This window comes from Typopeltis vanoorti, chromosome 19 (assembly GCF_054136105.1).
Source record: "Typopeltis vanoorti isolate ZY-2024b chromosome 19, IOZ_Tvanoo_1.0, whole genome shotgun sequence".
NCBI classification, from domain to species: domain Eukaryota; kingdom Metazoa; phylum Arthropoda; class Arachnida; order Uropygi; family Thelyphonidae; genus Typopeltis; species Typopeltis vanoorti.
The window spans coordinates 24764327-24786784 of NC_143567.1; the positions used below are offsets into that span (position 1 = coordinate 24764327).

The following is a 22458-nucleotide window of genomic DNA, read 5'->3' on the forward strand; positions in this document are numbered from 1 at the left end:
TATACTACTGCAGTTAAAATCTTCCATAACAATCATTCTTCTTGCACTTGCCAAACTTAACTGTCTAAACATCTCTCGGTCACCATCCTCTGTGCTCCTGGGTCTATAGCAACACCCCACTAAATATCCTGTCTTGCCTCTACCTCACACCATACGCTCTCAAAATCATTTGTCTCACTTCCTTCCAAATTCTCCGCTCTTAGAGAACATAGGTCGTCACTTATCATAAGCAGTACCCCACCACCACGCTTTCCCCTCCTATCCTTACGAAAAATACTGTACCCAGTGACTTCTATTCCTGTTATTATATCCCCTTCTGTTAACCACGTCTCAGTGATCCCAATAACTTTTGGCCAGGCTAATGCTATCTGCGTCCCAATTCCTCTCCCTTATTCCGGATACTCCTGGCATTAGTATAAAGCATATAAATGCCATTGTTTCTATTTCCAGCATTATCCCCTCTAGACTCCACTGGGCTCAGCATTACCTGATGTTGTCTCCCTTCTCCCAAGCATCCATTCTCACAAGAGGCCACCCCTGCTATCATCCTCCCTGGGACACACTGACTCGTTCAGAACAGCAATCTCTCCAGATACCTACGTCCTTCCTCATTCAAATGTAAGTGGTCTCTCGCATAGAATTCCACTCTTTCCTCAAATGCACTCTAAGCATTTGAGGAAAGAGTGGAATACAGTGGAGTCACACATTCTCGCTATTATGCCATTCAAGTCATTTGTTCCTACCATAACAATCATCTCATTCACCCTTTCACCTCTCTTAATTGCCATCGCCACCCTTTCTATTGTTCCTCCTGGCAAACACTCCTCACGCATCCTATCTTGAACACCACGGATCATTGAGTAGCTATACGTTATACCTCTTACCATTCCCTTTCTCCTACTGTTTCCATTCTCTCCTCTTCTTTCATTCCCATAGGTCTCTCTCATTCCCTCTCCTCTACTGCTATTCTCTCTTCTAGCATTCTCATAACTCTCTTTCCTAATGTTTTCATTCTCTCCTCTTCTAGCACTCCCATATATCTCTCTCATTCCCTCTCTCCTACTGTTTCCATTTTCTCCACTTCTAGCACTTCCATATCAATCCCTCATTCTGTTTCTCCTACTGTTTCCATCCTCTCGTCTTCTAGCATTCCCATACCTCTCTCTCATTCTGTCTCTCCTACTGTTTCTATTCTTTCCTCTTCCAGCACTTCCATATCTCTATCTCATTCCATATCTCTATCTCATTCCATCTCTCCTATTGTTTCCATCCTCTCGTCTGCTAACATTCCCATACTTCTCTCTCATTCCCTCTCTTCTACTGTTTCCTTTCTCTCCTCTTCTAACACTCCCAAAATTCTCTCTCTCCCCTTCTCTGATTCGGCTTGCATTTATCTCTTCCATTCTCCTAATCTTATCTTTCATACTTCTGCTCTCATTCACAAGGCATTCCACTTCCTCTTTCAGCTCATCTATCTCCCTCTGCAGGTCAGTCACTCTTAATCTAAATTCACCCTCCCAAACAAAACTATCTCCTAAACTTTCACAGTCACTCATGCCTTGCACACTATCAACTATTATTTTCTCTTTCACATATATATTTTTTTATTCTCTCCTATCACACTACTTGTCTTCCTACATTAATTCCCCGTTCCTGGAGCAACAACGTTGGATATTGATATTTCAAATGCACTTATTTCCTCCCACTGCCTGCATTTTGCACACATATACACTCTCTGCTCTCTTTCACAAGCCACATATCCAATTCCTGAGATGCATACTTGTCTGCATGCCACAAAGTTCTTCTTCTGCATGCCACAAAGTCCCTTATGATATTGCTTATAATAGAGTTCATAAATGCGGAGGACTTGGCGATACACCACTTGTGACTGCAGCTGAATCTGCCATCATTCCTTACTGCCAAGTAGCGTAATTATTAATTATTCAATTAATAAATTCCGTTAAATAAATAAGAAAAAAGTACAAACAATTACAAGCAAAACAAAACATTTAAGTACACTAAATAAAATGAAATATAACTAAATGCAGTAATGAAAACTTAGCTTTATTTTGTCTTCCACTGTTATGCAAACGATTCCGATGGTAACCAAAATATATTATATCGCGACAGCAACTAACTTCCAAAAAACAACCACTGAAGTACACTCGTATTCAGAGAAACAATTCAGCACGCAAAAACATAGAAGAATGGGAAAACAAACGGACTATTCACCGATTAAAAATCACTTTCTTCTGCACAGCTCAAATTCACTGCCACGTGATACGGTGATGCTAGTGCCCGTACCAAAATAACTTTGTCAATAAGGTGATATGGTTTAATGACATATCACCACATGTTTTAAGGAGATGTTCCAGGGAATTGGCAATAGCATTGGCATGCTTGTTTAATAAGAGTCTTTCAACAGCACAGGTTCCAAGAGAGTGTAAAGAAGGTAAAATTGTTCCATTGCATAAAGGTGGTGATAAGGCTGTGGGTCTTCAAATTATAGGCCAATTTGTATATCTGGAGTTGTGGTGAAGGTACTAGAGAGATTTGTGAGAAGTAGGATACAGAATTGGGTTGAAAACAGCAGTATTCTTTATGGTTATCAGCATAGGTTTGTTAAGGGAAGATCGTGCTTTACTAACTTATTTATTATTATTATTATTATTCAGGCCTCCATGGAGTCGAAAGACTCATCGTGAGAGGTCCTTCCTAAGAACATAAAGTCTGTCAAGACTCATCGAGGGGAGATCCCCCCTAAGAAACACAAAGTCTATCATACCACTTCTTAAACTCATTGACCGTTCTTGCTCTCACCACTCCATCAGGCAATGCATTCCACGGTTCAACCACCCTCCACGCAAAGAAACCACTCCTCACCCTCTTGCTCACAGTTTCCTTTCGTAACTTCCAGGGATGGCCTCTTGTCATCACTCCTTCCCGCTGTTCAACCAAGCGAAAGAACTCCCCAGTGTCAACCCTGTAACCACCTCTCAACAGTTTAAAAGTCTCAATCATATCACCTCTCCTTCTTCTATTCACCAAACTCTGCAGTCCACATTCCCTCAGCCGATCCTCGTAACTATCCTTGTACAGTCCTGAAACCACCTTTGTCATCCTTCTTTGTATCCTTTCCACAGTTAATTTATCCTCTTCAAATCCTGGAGACCAAATCTGAGAACAATAGTCCAAGTGTAGTCTGATCAGAGACATACAATGGAATGATAACCCTTTTATCTCTGCAGGTCAGTGTCCTTCTCATAATTGCAGCAATCCTCTGTGTTATCTTCACCACCTTTGCAATATGTCCCCTAAACTTCAGGTTTCTATCAACCATCAACTCCAGATCTCTTGTCTCCTCTACTTCTATTACTAATAATCCTTCCTAGGCTTCGCATCATCTGCAGACAACTGAATATCTCCTTGCAATCCACTGGCAATGTCATTGATATAAAGGTTAAACAATATAGGTCCTAGTACTGAGCCCTGTGGGATCCCACTTGTAATCCTCTGCCTCCTTGAAACTGTTCCACCATACACAACTCTCTGATACCTATCAGACAGCCAATCCTGAATCCAGTTGACCAATCTGACATCAAGACCCGCATTTGCTGCAACTTAAATATCAGCTTATCATGTGGCACCCTGTCAAATGCCTTTGCTAAGTCTAAGAAAATTGCAGTATATGTCTTTCCCTCATCTAATGTTTTTGTAACTTTATTATAAAAGGCTAGCATATTGCTAAAACAAGAGTGCCCTTTCATAAATCCATGTTGTCGCTCACAGATAACATTACACTCATCTGCCCAATGTTGTATACGATCCCTCACTACTTTCTCCAAGATCTTACCAACTACTGATGACACACAGACTGGCCTATAATTAGACACTTCCAGTCTGTTACCACCCTTATGCAATGGCACTATCTTACCTTCCTTCCATTCCCTGGGCACCTTTGCCGAAGCCAGACTTTCATTGAAAACCCAGGTTAAAGGCACTGTCAGTTCCCTGGCACATTCTCTCAAAACTCGTGGTGAAATACCATCCAGTCCCAAAGCTTTACTGACATCCAGAGTACTCAGTATCTGAAACACACTCTCCTCCTGTACCTCCAGACCTCGAACCAGTCCTATCCCTCTAGCATTAAAACTGACTCCTCTAGGATGAAATACTCCAATAAAGTGTTCATTAAACAATTCCACTATGTCCTCTGCATCAGTCACTCTATTCCCATTTTTATCCCACAATATCATTCTTCCACAGTCATTTCTCTTCCTACTGGCCACATAGCTAAAAAATTCTGTAGGATTTTCTTTGGATCTTAGGGCCAATTTCCTCTCATATTCCAGTTTCGCTTTCCTTGCCACACTAGTCACTCTTCTTGCCTGTGTCTTATATTCTTCATGCATCTTCTCTTCACCTGTCTCATTATATCTCTTCCATAGCCTCTTTTTCGCATGCAATTCCTGTTTAATATTGTTTGTCATCCACTTTACTCCAAATTGCGTCCTCTTCTTCACTCGTGGTATACAACTTACCATTGCTGCTAATAAATATTCTTTCACAATTTCCCATGCATTAATGATATCCCGACCTTCCAATTCCTCCCTCCATGAAACTTCCCGAAGTTGACATCTAAGACTATTATAATCATCTGCTTTATAATTCCACATAAGTCCCCTTCTCTTTGATACTCCTGCATGTCTATTCATTTTCCAAGTCAAAACCATATGGTCACTCTCTCCATGTTTTGGCAGAGATGTCATCTCAGTTATTATCAACTCTTCTGATGCTATAACCAAATCCAAAACTCTTGAACCTCTTTTTCCCTCTGTTACATGTTGCCTAAGATTTTTGTCCCTCATGAATTCTAGAAATTCCATTCCCCTATTGCTACATGCATCTTCCTCTCTCCAATTTATACTACTGTGGTTAAAATCCCCCATAACAATCATTCTTCTTGCACTTGCCAAACCTAGCTGTCTAAACATCTCCTGGTCCCCATTCTCTGTGCTCCTGGGTCTGTAGCAACACCCCACTAAATATCCTGTCTTGCCTACCTCTACCTCTACCTCACACCATATGCTCTCAAAATCATTTGTCTCACTTTTTTCCAAAGCCTCCACTCTTAGAGGACATAGGTCATCACTTATCATAAGCAGTACCCCACCACTACACTTTCCCCCTCCTATCCTGACAAAAAATGCTATACCCAGTGACTTCTATTCCTGTTGTTATATCCCCTTCTGTCAACCACGTCTCAGTGATCGCAATAATATTTGGCCAGGCTGATGCTATCTGCGCCACCAATTCCTCTCCGTTATTCCGGATACTCCTGACATTAGCATAAAACATATAAATGCCACTGTTTCTATACCCAGCATTATCCCTTCTGGACTTATGTACTACATCAAGATGATAAATACCTTGGACAGGGAAGATGCATATACAGTGGTGTACTTGGATTTTGAATAAAGCTTTGATAGGCTTCCACATGACAAACTATTAAATAATTGAAACAGATGGGATTGGATAACAGACTTGAGTTGGATCAGTGACTGGCTGGCTGTCAGACAGGTATCAGAAAGTTGTATACAAGGATGCGGCATCTAGTAAGAGGAAGATCGCTAGTGGTGTGCTGCAGGGGTCAGTTTTCGAACCATTGTTGTTCAATTTGTATGTTAATGATATGAGGATGGGTTTAACTAGTGATATACAGCTATTTGCAGACAATGCAAAATTGGGGAGAGCAATGCAGAGTCAAGCAGATGTTATGGCCTTGCAGGAGAACTTGAATAGATTGAATGAATGGCAGGTAAGTGGAACTGTCAGTTCAATGTTGCAGAGTGTAAGGTTTGAAATTTGGTAAACAATGATGGGATGCAAAGTATACACTTGGTGGGGAAACTTTAATGGAGGTAGAGGAAATGAGAGATCTGGGAGTGGTGGACAAGGATCTGAAGTTCAGGGTTCACATTGCACACAAGTTGTGAGGATATCACATCAGATAATGGCAATGATGCAAGGAACCTGATGTGCAGAAATAAAGAGATTATGATCCCATATAAGGCCTTGATCAAGCCTCATATTGATTATTGTGAGGTTTTCTTGGTGATGGGGATATGTTGGAAAGGGTCTAGAGAAGATTCACAAAGGTTGTCAGTGGTCTTTGAAATGTGGAGTACGAGGAGATATTGGGAGAATGTAAATTACAAAGCCTCGTAAATAGGAGGAAGAGGGTGGATATAATTGAGATATATATAAGCTAGTCAGGGATTGTTATCAAGTTGACATGGAAAAGATTGAGGGGGGGGGGTAAACAAAGAGGCCATTGCTAGAAACTGTATAAAGAATATGAGCAGAGGAGTGAGAAGAGGTTCTTGGCATGGAGAATGGTTGGTGAGTGTGCTATGAATGTAGATACATTGAATCATTTTAAGGCAAAGTTGGATGAGCATTGTGTGCAATAGGGTGTACCTCCCACAACGAATCTCTGACTCCATGGAGGTTAATAATAATATAATAAGCTTAGAAATCATCTTGGGTAAGTTCTATGGATGGAGGAATTGGAAGTGAAAAATATCATCAGTGCCTTGGAACTGGTGTAGAAATATTTATTAGCAGCAGTTGCAAGTTGTATACCAGTGAAAGAGAGAACAAAATTTAGTGTAAAGTGGATGACATCCATCCATCCATCTATTCATTAGACATCATCAGATTCTGTATGGTCACTCAGTTGCTTTGTGATGTGCACATCAGTCCTCGTCCGGCAGTCCTGTTGTTATGCTTTTCTAGAGGCTTCAACTTTCCAAAGATCAGTCACTTCAGACACACCATCTGTCCATCTCATTGATGTCCTACCCCTTTCTCTTTTTCCACGAACTCTTACTTCAATTACTGCTTTATTATCTTCTATTGCTATTGGGAAAACAGCTGCATCTAAAATCCTCAACATTGTTCCTTTGGAGATAGGCCCATCTTTCCAGATTTTAGACAACTCTCTGTTGTTTTAGCCATTCCTAATCTTCTTCTCATGTCTTCTGAACAGCAATTCTTCAGTAATAATGGATCCCAGGTACTTGTTCTTCCTGACTTTCTCAATTCTTTCTCCATTAAGGTACACATTTTTCTCTGGTACTTCCTTGTCTCTATTTCCTTTGAGAACCATAATCTTTGTCTTGCTAGGATTGAGCTGCAGTCCTCTGTTCTTATTTCTTTGTATTTCTTATTCCTGATCTCATTAACTTTGTCAAGAATTTGTCCTAGTTCTTCTCTGTCATTAAAAAAGAGTATTGTATCATCAGCAGCATACCTCAGATTACTGATTAATCTACCACATATCGTAATTCCTGTTTTAAATTCATGCAGTGCTTAAATAGGTGAGGAGAAAGTAGGCAAACCTCGCTTAACTCCCTTTCCAACCTGAAGCCAATCAGTTAATCCAACACCTGTTCTTACTGTGGCTTCTAGCTCACTGTATTAATTAGCTATCAACCTGATAATGTCTTGAGTAAAACCCATTATTTTCATTACTTCTACGCAATTCACATAGTGAACACAGTCAAAAGCTTTTGAGTAGTTTATGAAACACATTACCATAGGGAGTCTAAATTCTTTATACTTTTCTGTTGATCTGTCTAAGGCAAAGGATCTAGTTTCTGGTACACTTACCTTACCTTACCTTACCTTACGCTTGCAATATGAAATAGGAATGCAGGTGAATAAGAAGTTATGGAAAAAATATAAGGAGGATGGAGAGTAGATGCATGAAGAATATAACACTTAGGTCAGGAAATCGACTAATATGGTAAGGAAGGCAAAACTGGAATATGAGAAGAGATTGGCCATGAGATCCAAAGAAAGTCCTAAGGAATTCTTTTGTTATATGGACAGTAGGAGGAGGAGTAATTGTGGAAGAATGATGCTGTTGGATAAAAATGGGAGGAGAGTGACTGATAGTGGAGTTGTTTGGGTATTTCATCCTGGACAAATAGGTTTTAATACTAGAGGGATAGGATAGGTTTAGAAAACAGATGAGCAATGGGATAGGATGGGATTTCACCATGGGTTTTGAGAGAATGCTAAAGAACTGACAGCTCCGTTGACATGGCTTTTCAATGAGAGTCTGGCTAAGGAAAGGTACCAAAGGAGTGGAAGGAGGGTAAAATAGTGCCATTGCATAAGGATTGTAGTAGAATGGAAGTGTCAAACCATAGACCAGTTTATATTTCATGAGTAGTTAAGATTTCGGAGAAATTAGTGAGTGATCATTTACAGCATTGGGCAATTGAGAGTAATGTTATCTCTGAGAGTTAGCATTGATTTGTTAAGGAATGCTCTTGTTTAGTAATTTGATTGCCTTTTATAATAAAGTGACAAGAGCAGTAGATGAGGGAAAGGCATATTCTTCTTTTGATTTTACAAAGGCATTTGACAGGGTGCCAACATCATGAGCTTATATTAATGTTTAAGCACATGAGTTTAGTTGTTGTTTAGTTTAGTTAGTGAATTGGATTGGGTATTGGCTGTCATCAGAGAGCTGTGTATGAGGAAGCAGAAGGTTACAAGTGGAGTTCCTACAGAGCTGAGTACTGGGACCTGTATTGGTTAACCATTATATCAATGGATTGCAGTTGTTTTTATACAATGTGAAGCTCGGAAGGATTAGTAGTAATAGTGCAGATGTAGTAGCCCTTATGGAGGACATGAATAAGCGGGACAGATGAACAAATGAATGGTGATGTCAATTTAATTCAGCTAAATATAAAGTGTTGAAGTTTGGGATACATTGATGGGAGACTGCATACTCTGATGCAGAAAGAAGTAGGGGAGGCAAGAGGTTTTGAGGCGATAATTGATAGAAACCTGAAATTCAGGGAACACATTGCAAAGGTGGTGAAGCTATTTGTCATCGTGTGTCATTTGTGTCATTGTATAAAGTCCTGATCAGACCACACCTGGACTGTTATGCTCAAATTTGGTTCCCAGCATGTGAAGGGGATAAAGGCATCTTGGAAAAAGTGCAGAGGCTGATAACAAAAGTGATATCAGGACTGTACAATGTTGGTAATGAATATAGGGAATGGACTGCAAAGTTTTGTAGCTAGATGAAGGAAAGGTGATATGGTTGAGACATTGAAACTGTTGAGAGGTAATTATAGAGTTGACACTAGAGAATTCTTTCAAGTGTTGAAAGTATGGGAAGGAGCGAAGACATGGATCCATCCCTGGAAGTTACAAAAGCAGGTTGCAAGGAAGAGGGTGAGGAGTGGTTTCTTTGCATGATGGTTGATTGATCTGTGGAATGCCTTGCCTGATAGATTGATGAGAGCACAAACGATGAGTGAGTTTAAGGAGTGGTATGATAGACTGTGCTTTCTAGAGTAGGCCTCCCATGATGAGTCGTGTGACTCCATGGAGGTCCTGAATAATAATAATGATAATATTCCTTGCTGGCTAAAGAAGATTTTGTTTAAATGGGTTTCTCCACTTGTTTGAAAGAGGAGTGTGGGTGAGAGCAGGAAGGTTCAATTTTAATTGATTTTGTTGCTATACTGATTCTACATTGATTGGAATTAATCCTGTGTATGAATGTTTTATGCAGAAAATAAATTTAAAATAAATGAAAAACTTTGCTACCTAAAATAATAGGAACTTTTTATCCTTTTCAGAATTCGTTGCTGTCATTTGCCATTTCAGAGTAAATGGCTATATGTGGGTACTGAAAAAGGCAACATGCATATCGTCAATGTGGATTCTTTTATTCTCTCTGGATATGTTATCCATTGGAATAAAGCAATAGAGTTGTATGTATATAAATTAATATTTTAACATCTTACACCATGTAAATACATTAGTTTAAGTTCTTATCTACAATATCTTTTGTGTTTTGTTTTTCCAGATCTTGTAGGACTCACCCAGGCTCAATTATTCATCTGAGTGAAAACCCATTAGATGCAAACAAGGTAGATACATATATCTGTTCATTATTCTAGATTTTTTTTTTTTCTCTGTGAATAATACATGTATTTTTCAGGGCAAAAAATTATTATGCATTATTAGAAAAAGAATTTATGTATTATTTGTTAAGTGATGTCTCTTTCTTGTATTAGCTACAAGAAACTGTTATGCTTTTTTTATATATATAAAGTTCCATTATTAGTATAATGCAGTACTGGTAATTGAAGTATTATAATTTGAAGGAATTACCTATGTGGGATAAAGAATGAAATTAGGTAAGATATACAATCCACACCAAATGTATTGATAAAGTGGGTTAAGAAATTTAGGTACTGCTTCGTTATTTCTGGCACTTCTCCCTGTAAAGCCACAGTAATTCATTTCTGTGGCTGTTATTGTCTCTGAAATGTGACACTACTCCACGTATCCCCCTTGACCATTTCTCTTTGTCAATGCCTATTTCATAATTTTTTCTCATGCTCTACTTGCATCTCAGGTCATTCCCATTCCTTTGTTTTCTCCCACATATACACATTCACTGCTGCTTTTGGCATCTACTCTTCCTGTCAACTCAGGTTCCCACATTTTTCTATCCATCTCTCTCTCTCTCTCTCTCTCTCACACACACACACACCCACACACACACACACACACACACACACACACACACACACACACACACACACACACACACACACACACACACACACACTCGACATATTTCCATTGGTAAGCACTTTTTAGTCTCTCTCTCTCTTATCCTGCTTTCCTGTTCTTTCACAGTATTGCTTATTTCCTCAGCCACTTGTTTACCATGTCATTATATAAATAGAGTTTAAAAAATATATTTCAAAATCATCAGTTTTGAAGACCTAATTCTTTAAAAAAAACAACACAATTAGATCAATTCTCTGAAAAATGGCAAGTAATTTTGCTGTTACACATATATAAAATGTTTTAAATTTTCTTGCAGTTACTAATGGGGTATGCCAGTGGTCTTATAGTACTCTGGGATATTAGAAATCGGGCAGCAGATGTTCGTTTTAATCCATCTGAGGTGAGTTTTGTAATATTTTTTCCTATAATATGTAATACAATAATGCTTGTTTATCTTCCTTTTTATTATTCATTAGTTTCATTTCTGGTAAATACGAGTGTGGCCTGAAAAGTTGTCAACCTCGGCCATAGATGGCAACACTATCGACAAGTTTATTTTTTCTAAGTTGGTACATCTGTCATAAGCACCCAGGTGAAATTGCAAGTCATTCCATCAAGTAGTTTGTTTTATACAGCTGTCTGAAGCAAAAGTATTGTCTGTATCCCTTGAAATGGATAAAATTGAGTATTGTGCGATTATAAAATTCTTTGTAAAAGAAAGTTTAACACCAAAAAGAAATTCATAAAAGTTTATGGCCACTTTTCTCCTTCATTTTCGACAATTTTCGAAAAGAAATGGGCTTCTGAGTTTTAAAGCTTTAAAAAAGTTTTAAAGTACCAGCCTTAAAGATGATCCACGTGAAGAACGTCCAAAAAGTGTAGCAACACCAGAAATTATCGATCAAGTGCACGATATGGTATTGGATGACCAGCAAATCAAAGTGCATGAAATTGCTGACTATAGGCATTTCAAAAGAATGTGGAGGATATATTTAGCATGAAGAATTGCAAATGAAAAAGCTTTGTGCAAGATGTGTGCCATGCTTGCTCACAGCAGATCAAAGACACACTCACATGAAAATCTCTGAATAGTACTTAGAGCATTTTAACAAGAATAAAATTGATTTTGTGCATCGATTTATTAGTATGGATAAAACTTGGATTCACCATTACACACCAGAATCCAAACAGCAGTGAAAACAGTGGACAGAAGCCAGTTGTTCAGTGCCAAAGAAGACGAAGTTGGTTCCATCAGCAGGAAAAGTCATGGCATTGGTGTTTTGGGATGTTAAAGCTATTTTGTTTATTAATTATCTTGAAAAGAGTAAAACAATAACTGTGGAATATTATTATGATCTTTTAACCAGACTAGATGAAAAAATTCATGAGAAAAGACCCGGTTTGCAGAAATAAAAAATCATCTTTCATCAGGACATTGCACCTGCCCACAAATGTGTTTTTGAAATGGGAAAAATAAGGGATCTGCATTATGAATTGTTGGAACATCCACCCTACTCCCCAGATTTGGTTCCCTCTGACTTCTGTCTCTTCCCAAAACTAAAACTTTTCCTTGCTGGTCAGCATTTTTCTTTGAATGAAGAGGTGATTGCAGCTGAAGAGGGATATTTTGCAGATCTTACTGAGAACCACTACAAGGATGGGATAATGGCGCTGGAGCATTGCTTGAATAAATGTATTAGTCAAGTCTTAAGAGAGATTATGTTGAAAAATAAAAAATAATTTTGAAATTATAAATTTGTTTTTTCATTGTTAGGCTGAGAACTTTTCAGACCACCCTCGTATCACTTCACTGGACTTCATGTTATATTCAATATTTTTGCCATACATTTTTTTTTGCATATTTTCGAAAATGTTGTGCCAGAAGTAATTTGATTTTCTGTTTATATCTTTCTCTAAGTTGTGTTGAGAAAAATTCTTGTTTCATCTTGAAATATGTTCTTTTTCTTTCAGAATGTCATTTGCATTTACATTTATATTTGCACACATTAGGGAAAACATGGAATTAATAAAAAGATTTTAATGATGTGCAGTGGGAGCACATCTAAACTACATGACTTTGTATTGTATATGCTGTCCAGTCTAAGCACAAAGTAGGCCTCAAAGGTTATAGATATTTTTCTTGTTATAGTATGCCCATGCTTTAGAGATCATCACTTGGAAACTTGCCAAGAATAGTCGATTCATGCTGAAGGGAAGAAAGAAATGAAGGACGTACGAATTCGTCGCCAAAATGCGAAATCCCGTGCTTTATAGGAAAAATTTTCCAAGTGTTATACAAGCAACATAATTAACTACAGTGATCATAAAACAGAAGTTAATTTTCCGACGTGTAATAATAAACAACTCATCCCACAATACGGATTGATTACCCTATTATCAGAATGGATTCTCCTTTCTGTGACATGCATAGAAGTTGCCCAGTGTTGTACTGCCTTACCTCAGTCCTGAAGATATTTTCGGGCGTACACTTTGTTTGCTCACACTTGGATAAAGGATTAAACTAAATTTATTATAGTCTAACCAAGTGAAAAATAAACTTTCAACGTCTTTCTCAAAATCCAGAGTAATTTAATAAGAAGGTGGCACACCTTTTGGCAACTCCTATAGGTAAAGATGACCTCTCCATTGCTTCTGCCTTGGTATCTCCACTCTGGGCCTGGCTCGCACTGACGAGACCTCAATAAAGGTGGAGGCCAGTCTGGGTAGTGGCCCCTCCCTTAATGCATAACATTATACATATCTGCAAGGAGATGTGTTTTGCATTATGGGAGATACTGAGATAGGAGTGATGTTAGCTTGGTCCACCTTTACTCCGAGTTGTCCGGTGTTGTACTACCTTACCTCAGTCCTGAAGGTATATCAGTGATCTTTTCCAAGTACTACATCCAGTTCACAGTTTTGTAGATGACATTCTTTATACTTATTTCTTATTTGACAAACTTTGAAATATATTATTATTATTATTATTATTATTATTAGACGCCTCCAGGAAGTCCAAGGACTCATTGAGGGAGGGCACCTGCCTGCTCTACAACTCTGTCACTGCCACTCAATCCACCAACTGACCACAACTACACCAACACCATATATCGCCGACCACTACCACTAGTATTTCCAAAAACAATCACAAACATCCATGCCCACGGAGGGATTCGAGCCCGCAGCCTTTTGACTGGAGAGCGGATACGTTACCACTCGGCCAGCCAGGCTGGCATATATAACAAAAAACTTCTAGTATATATATATATATATATATATTGATTGATTGATTTATTCATTCATTCATTCATCTCATCCATCCCTTTAGGATGGGTGGAGTCCCCTAATGAGGGGTTCACAATGAATTTAATGCAGCCTGTTTGTCACTCCTCTCCTGCATCCCCTAAGGGCAATATTCATGACTATAATCCATCTGTGTGTACAGGGCTGGTTTGCCTGTACTGGGAGATGAAAAACCTGAGTTTCCAGGTGAAAAAACCCACTAACCTCCATATGAGACTGGCTAACTCACCTTTAATTGAATCAGACCAGATAAAGATTCCTCACATCACTGACGGCAATTGAATCCAGGTCTTTCCGACTAAAGGGCTTTCTTTGTCTATACTGACTGAGCTATGGAGGCTCATATATATATATATATATATATATATATATATATATATATATATATATATATATATATATATATATATATATATATATATATATATATATATATATATATATATATATATATATATATATATAGAGAGAGAGAGAGAGAGAGAGAGAGAGAGAGAGAGAGAGTCATGAATGAATACAGATATCCATATTTTCCCCAGTAGGACTCCAGTAACACTATCAATTTCAACATTAGCATAATTTTTTGTCTTATTTCTTGCAAAAACAATCTGTTTTTTTTTCCCTTTTGTAATACCAAAAAGAAAAATGAGATTTCTCCTTTTGGGATAACTAATCAAAAGTTGTTCTTGGAATAAACTTATTCCTCAGCATCCCCAAAGTTATGTTTTCTTTTTGTTCGTAATTTTGTTGTTATGGCTCTACCTCTGAACAACCCTATACTAATCAGAAATCTGTTCAGCCATTAAACTGTATCACATTTGGAATGTGGTGTTTCTAAATTCTTGACTTAATACAGAAGAGCACAATCAGGCTGTTTTGGGAAAGAATTATGTATGGAAAAGATAGCTACAGTAGGTATAAACCATTTCTATTTTGCAAAGTTGTCATTAAAACAAATCCTGTATACAGTAATGTCTTTTACATAACTTGGTACAAAATATCATTGTTTTTATATGCATATTTCTTTGAGTTTTCTAAATAAAAGCTACAGGTAACCCTACTCTTTATATATTCAAAAGTTGAATGTTCTCTTGAGTTTCATATTTGTGTATTATTTACTTGATCATTTTCTCAGATCCTTGATTGTTCACATATTATGTCTTCTTTTTGGTACTCCTATGGTTACTATATTAACAAGTAGGGATAAGAAATTTGTAATTCCTCTTTTTAAGGCCTTGATATGTCCACATCTGAATTACTGTACTCAAGTCTGGTCCCCTGGGTTTCTTGAGGATGAGGAAGCGGTGGACAGGATTCAGAGGCTAGTGACCACGATGGTGGCCTGTGTAATGTTCCCTATGAGGATAGATTCAGGGTGTCAGATTGCAGAAGTTGGTTGATAGGAGAAAAAGGGGGGGATATGATATAAATATTTATTATTATTATTATTATTCAGGCCTCCGTGGAGTCAAAAGACTCATCGTGGGAGGTCCTTTCTCAGAAACACGTCTATTAAGACTCATCGAAGGAGATCCCTTCTAGGAAACACAAAGTCTATCATACCACTCCTTAAATGCATTGACCGTTCTCGCTCTCACCACTCCATCAGGCAATGCATTCCATGGTTCAACCACCCTCCATGCAAAGAAACCACTCCTCACCTTCTTTCTCAAAGTTTCCTTTCGTAACTTCCAGGGATGGCCCCTTGTAATGACTCCATCCCGCTGTTCAACCAAGAGAAAGAACTCCCCAGTGTCAACCCTGTAACACCTCTCAACAGTTTAAAAGTCTCAATCATATCTCCTCTCCTTCCTCTATCCATCAACTCTGCAGTCCACACTCCCTCAGCCAATCCTCATAACTAACATTGCACAGTCCCGACACCATCTTTGTTATCCGCCTTTGTACCCTTTCCACAGTTAATATATCCTCTTCAAATCCTGGGGACCAGATCTGAGAACAATAGTCTAAGTGTGGTCTGATCAGAGTCTTATACAATGGAATGATAACCCTTTTATCTCTGCAGGTCAGTGTCCTTCTCATTATTGCAGCAATCCTCTGCGTTAACTTCATTACCTTTGCAATGTGTCCCATAAATTTCAGGTTTCTATCAATCATCAAACCCAGATCTCTTGTCTCCCCTACTTCCTCCAGTTTAATTCCTCCCATCGATGTATCCCAAACCTCAAGACCTTACATTTTGCTGCATTAAACTGATACCACCATTCATTTGCCATCTATCTAACTTATTCAAATCCTCCTGCAGGGCTACCACATGCACTATTACTAATAACCTTTCCCAGCTTCACATCATCCACAAACAACCGAATATCCCCTTGCAATCCACGGACAATGTCATTGATATACAGGTTAAACAATATAGGTCCCGGTACTGAGCCCTGAGGAACCCCACTTGTAACCTTCTGCCTCTTTGATATTGCTCCACCATACACAACTCTCTGATACCTATCAAACAGCCAATCCTGAATCCAGTTGACCAATCTGACATCCATACCCATGTGCTGCAACTTGAGTATCAGCTTATCATGTGGCACCCTGTCAAATGCCTTTGCTAAGTCTAGGAAAATGGCAGTATATGCCTTTCCCTCATCTAATGCTCTTGTAACTTTATCATAAAAGGCTAACATATTGCTAAACACAAGAGCGCCCCTTCACAAATCCATGCTGACTCTCACTGATAACATTACCCTCATCTGGCTAATGCTGCATATGGTCCCTCACTACTTTCTCCAAGATCTTACTAACTACTGATGACACACAAACTGGCCTATAATTAGACACTTCCAGTCTGCTATCGCCCTTATGCAATGGCACTATCTTATTTTCCTTCCATTCCATGGGCACCTCTCCTGCAGCCAGACTTTTATTGAAAAGGGCACTGTCAGTTCCTTAGCACATTCTCTCAAAACTCGTGGTGAAATACCAACCACTCCCACAGCTTTACTAACATCCAGAGTACTCAGTATGTGGAACACACTCTCCTCCTGCGCCTCTAAACCTCGAACCTGCTCTATCCCTCTAGTATTCAAATTGACTCCTCTAGGATAAAATACTCCAATAAAGTGTTCATTGAACAATTCCACTATGTCCTCTGCATCAGTCACGCTATTCCCATTTTCATCCCACAATGTCATTCTTCCACAGTCATTTCTCCTCCTGCTGTCCACATAGCTAAAAAATTCCCTAGGATTTTCCTTGGATCTAAGGGCCAATCTTTTCTCATATTCCGGTTTCGCCTTCCTTACCATTCTAGTCACTCTTCTAGCCTCTGTCTCATATTCCTCATGCATCTTCTCTTCACATGTCTCCTTATATCTCTTCCATAGCCTATTTTTTGCATGTAGCTCCTGTTTAATATTGTTTGTCATGAACTTTACTCCAAATTGTCTCCTCTTCTTCACTCATGGAATACAGCTTACCATTGCTGCTAATGAATATTCCTTCACAATTTCCCAAGCACTAATGACATTCCAGCCTTCCAATTCCTCCCTCCACTAAACTTCCCCAAGTTGACATCTAAGACTATTATAATCACCTGCTTTATAATTCCACATACGTTCCTGTCTCTTTGATACTCCTGCATGTTTATTCATCTTCCAAGTCAAAACCACATGGTCACTCTCTCCAACTTGGGGGGGGGGGGATGTCATCTCAGTTATTATCAGCACTTCTGATGCTATGGCCAAATCCAAAACTCTTGGACTTCTTATTCCCTCTAATTACATGTTGCCTAAGACATTTGTCCCTCAAGAATTCTAGAAATTTTATTCCCTTATTGTTACATGCATCTTCCTTTACCCAATCTATACTGCTGTAGTTAAAATCTCCCATAACAATCGTTCTTCTTGCACTTGCCACGCTCAGCTGTCTCAACATCTCCTGGTCCCCACCCCTCTGTGCTCCTTGGTCTGTAGCAACACCCCCACTAAATATCCTGTCTTGCCCACCTCCACCTCACACCATATGCTTTCAAAATCATTAGTGTCACAGCCTTCCAAAGCCTCCACTCTTAGAGGACATAGGTTGTCACTTATCATAAGCAGTACTCCACCATCACACTTTCCCTTCCTATCCTGCTGAAAAATGCTGTACCCAGCAATTTCTATTCCTGTTATTATATCCTCTTCTGTCATCCACGTCTCTGTGATCCCAATAATCTTTGGCAGGCTGATGCTATCAGTGCTGCCAATTCCTCTCCCTTATTCCGAATACTCCTGGCATTGGTATAAAGCATTAAAATGCCACTGTTTCTATACCCAGCATTATCCCCTCTAGACTTCACTGGGCTCAGCATTACCTGATGTCGTCCCCTTCTCCCAAGTACCCATTCACACAAGAGGCCACCCCTGCTACCATCCACACTGGGACACACTGACTTGTTCAGAACAGCAATCTCTCCAGATGCCTACATCCTTCCTCATTCAAATGCAGGCAGTCTCTCGCATACAATTCCTCTCTGCTCTCAAATGCATTCCAAGCATCCACATATTCGAATCCTCTCTTCTGACACATTCTCGCTATTATGCCATTCAATATCACCGCTCTTCTGCTCAGCACCACATTATCATACCTAGGCAACACACACTATCTTTCCTGTCTGTGTCTTCTTTCGTACAGCCTCAAGCAAGAATCTCATATCTCTCAATGCCATATTTACACCAACACTGAAGTCATTTGTTCCCACCATCACAATCATCTCATCCACTCTTTCACCTCTCTTAATTGCCATAGTCACACTTTCTATTGTTTCTCCTGGCAAATACTCCTCACGCATCCTATCTTGAACACCACAGATCATTGAGTCCCCATACATTGCACCTCTTACCACCATATTGCTCACATGCATCCCTCACTCTCTCTCTTGTAACAGTTTCTTTCTGTGCTCCCCTACTAAACTGCCTTCCTGACATCACTCTATCTGTAGTCCCTGTGCTCCCTTGCATTCCTCTCATTCCTTCTCTCCTGCTGTTTCCATTCTTTCCTCTTCTATCATTCCTATATCTGACACTCATTCCCTCTCTTCCACTTATCCTATTCTCACCTCTTCTACCATTCATTCAACTCCCTCTCATTCCCTCTCTTCTACTGTTCCCATTCTCTGCTCTTCTATCACTCCCATAACTCTCTCTCATTCTCTCTCTTATACTGTTCCCATTCTCTCTTCTTCTGCCATTCCCATAACTCTCTCAATCCCTCTCCTCTACTATTGTTCCTATTCTCTCCTCTTCTCTCATTCCCATAACTCTCTCACTCTTCCTCTGATTCACCTTGCATTCGTCTTCCATTCGCTTAATTTCATCTTTCACACCTCATTTCATTCCCCAGACATTCCACCTGTTCATCTCTCTCTCTCTGTAAGTCAGCCATTCTTGTTTGCCATTCATCCTCCCAATTGAGACTATCTCCTAAAACTTCAGAATCATTCAACCTTTCCATAGTCCCCACTCTTATTATTTTATTCATACTTCTCTCGCCTTCTATCATACCTGTCTCTCTACGTGGAGAATCTGCCCTCTGATTCTCTGCCCTCTCTGACTCAACGAGGCCAGTTATAGTCTCAGTGAGGTTAGTTATAGTTATGATTAATTAGTCATGATTAATTGAGACAAAAAAAAAGAAAGAAAGAAATGTCATGGTAAGCAAAGTTAATTAATCATGAGTAATGAGGGTCAAGATTTTTTTGCCTTCTTTTACCCCAATAAAATAATCTAAGTTAATATCACTGAGGACATTTTAATCTGAAATGGCTTTCACCCTGTAAAGTGAACTGTGATATCATGATCACTTTCATACTGGTTGTCCATTTCTTGTTCAAAATTGTACATACTTCCTTTTATTTTATTATTTTCTTACAAGGTATTTTTTTAACTTTCTTTTTCTTGTACATATTTTTATATCTTAGATTTTATACATTATTTTCCATATTGGAATTTATTCATAACTTTTTATATTTTGAATTTTACTCTTTACTCTTATTCAACATTTTTACATCTTTAATAATGTTATTATTATTAACACCCAACCTCCATGGAGTCAGAGACTCATCGTGGGAGGTATTCACTATTGAGAATTCAATGTGTCCACATCCACAACACACTCAGGCAATGCATTCCACTCACCAACCACCCTCCATGCAAAGAACCTGCATCTCCCTCCATTGCTCACACCCACCTTATACAGTTTCGTCAATAGCCTCTTGTTCTACTCCCCTCTCCAATTCTATCAAAAATCTCTTTCATGTCTACATGATAACAACCCCTGACCAGTTTATATGTCTCAATCATATCCCCCCCCCCTCTTCCTTTATATTATTATTATTATTATTCAGGCCTCCATTTAGTCAAAAGACTCATCGTGGGAGGTCCTTCCTAAGAAATACAAAGTCTATCAAGACTCATCCAGGGGAGGCCCCCCCCCCCCCCCTAAGAAACACAAAGTCTATCATACCACTCCTTGAATTCATTGACCATTCTCGCTCTCACCACTCCATCAGGCAATGCATTCCATGGTTCAGCCACCCTCCATGCAAAGAAACCACTCCTCACTCTCTTGCTCACAGTTTCCTTTTGTAACTTCCAGAGATGGCCTCTTGTCATCAATCCTTCCCGCTGTTCAACCAAGCAAATTCTTTATCTTTTTATATCTAGAATTTTATCCATTATCTTTATAACTTGATTTAATTTATTACTCCTATATCTTGAGTTTTTATTCATTAATTCATAACAGGTTTGCTGGTGAGAGAACTAGAGGGGCCATCCCTGGAATCTGAGTAAGAGTGTAATTAGCAAGGGTGTTAGAAATATTTTTTTTGCTTGGAGAGTGAGAATAGGTTGCCAGAGTCTGTTGTGGGTGCCATGAATGTGAATGAGTTCAAAGCAAAGTACGATAGATACTGGAGACAAATGTTTAGATAGTTCTTGATATGATGTTAAGGGCCTCTCTCTCGATGAGTCTAAGGACTCCTTGGAGTAGCCCTTAATAATAATAATTTTTTTTTTATACCATTGATTTTTATTCAGTACTTATAAAGTATATCTCTGTTTTTATACATTACTTTTCCATCTTACTTTATATCCCAGGTTTATTCATTACTATTTCCAAAATTTAAGTATTTCTCAAGCGATTTATCCTTATTTAAAGGTAATTATTACACAGTTAATCTAGTCTCCATGCTGTTTGCATACATCTAGAACAAGTTTACAACTACCACAGTAGTTTTTATTTCATTATTTTCACAAATAATTGAAATAAATGCCTTCCTTTTACTAGTTTCAATTACATTTCATGATGTAATCATAAATCAGCCATAGCCAAAAACAATTGATTAAAGTTACACTACATTAAAGCTACATAACATAAAAAGCTTGCTTATATATCACTAAGTATAAACTAAAGAAGCAACATGAACTAAGATTCAGAATACCACTCAGTCTAAGTTGATTTTTATGTATCATAAACATATAATAAAAAGAGATTTGTTCATTGTCTTTGGTTTTTGAGAAAATGTATATGCATGTAAACATAAACACAGTTGTAAATTAAAGATACCAAGAAATTATATACTTGGTTTAATCCTTTATCCAAGTATAAGCAAACAAAGTTTGCATCTGAAGTATTTTTCAAATTACTGAAGGGTTTTTATAAGATTGATCCAGAAGATATTTTTGAAAATATGACTGGTGGTGGGAGGACTAGGGGCCATGCATGGAAGCTGGGCAAGAGCGTGGTTGACAAGGGTGTTAGAGCTAGGTTTTTTACTTGGAGAGTGGTGAATGAGTGGAATAAGCTTCTAGAGTCTGTTGTGGATGCTACGACCGTGAATGAGTTCAAGGCAAGATATGATAGATACTGTGTGAATGTTGAATAGTTGTTCCAGACATGATGTTAGGGCCTCCCTCGATGAGTCTGTCGACTCCTTGGAGTTTCCTGGAACAACAACAATAATAATAATAATAATTTTCAGGACTGGGGTAACTTGTGGTAAAGGTGGTATGACTTCTCATCACTTGCCTTATTATCCCATAATGCAAAGCATATCTCCTTGCAGACATGTATAATGCTACCTTTACCACCTCTTGGTCTGGCTCCCACTGAAGAGACCTCAATAAAGGTCAAAACCGGTCTGGGTAGTGACTTCCCATAATGCATAGCATTATACATGTCTGCAAGGAGATGTGTTTTGCATTATGGGATACTATGGCAAGTGATGTGAAGTCACACCACCTTTACCACAAGTTGCCCCAGTCCTGAAAATACTTCAGGCGCAAACTTTGTTTGCTTACACTTGGATAAGGGACTAAATCCCTTTAATTTATAGTATAACTGAAAAAACTTCCAACAAACACAGCTGGATGAGGGTGATTTGAAATGTTCTCGGCCTAACAATGAAAAAATGAATTTATGATTTCAAAATTATTTTTATTTTTCAACATAATCTCCTTTAAGACTAATACATTTATTCTCCAGCACCATTATCCCATCCCTGTGATGGTTCTCAGTAAGATCTGCAAAATA

At 38.6% G+C, this 22458-nt stretch overlaps 1 protein-coding gene across 1 annotated transcript in view; it reads left to right on the forward strand.

Annotated features, from left to right (window-relative positions):
* Positions 1-22458, forward strand: part of LOC150095920 (syntaxin-binding protein 5-like) — a 549764-nt gene that overhangs the window by 121624 nt on the left and 405682 nt on the right. Inside the window, exons 5-7 of the mRNA XM_090409567.1 lie at positions 9675-9809; positions 9905-9968; positions 10937-11024. Of these exons, the coding sequence (XP_090265693.1) occupies positions 9675-9809; positions 9905-9968; positions 10937-11024 (287 nt within the window). The remainder of the gene's footprint in view (positions 1-9674; positions 9810-9904; positions 9969-10936; positions 11025-22458) is intronic.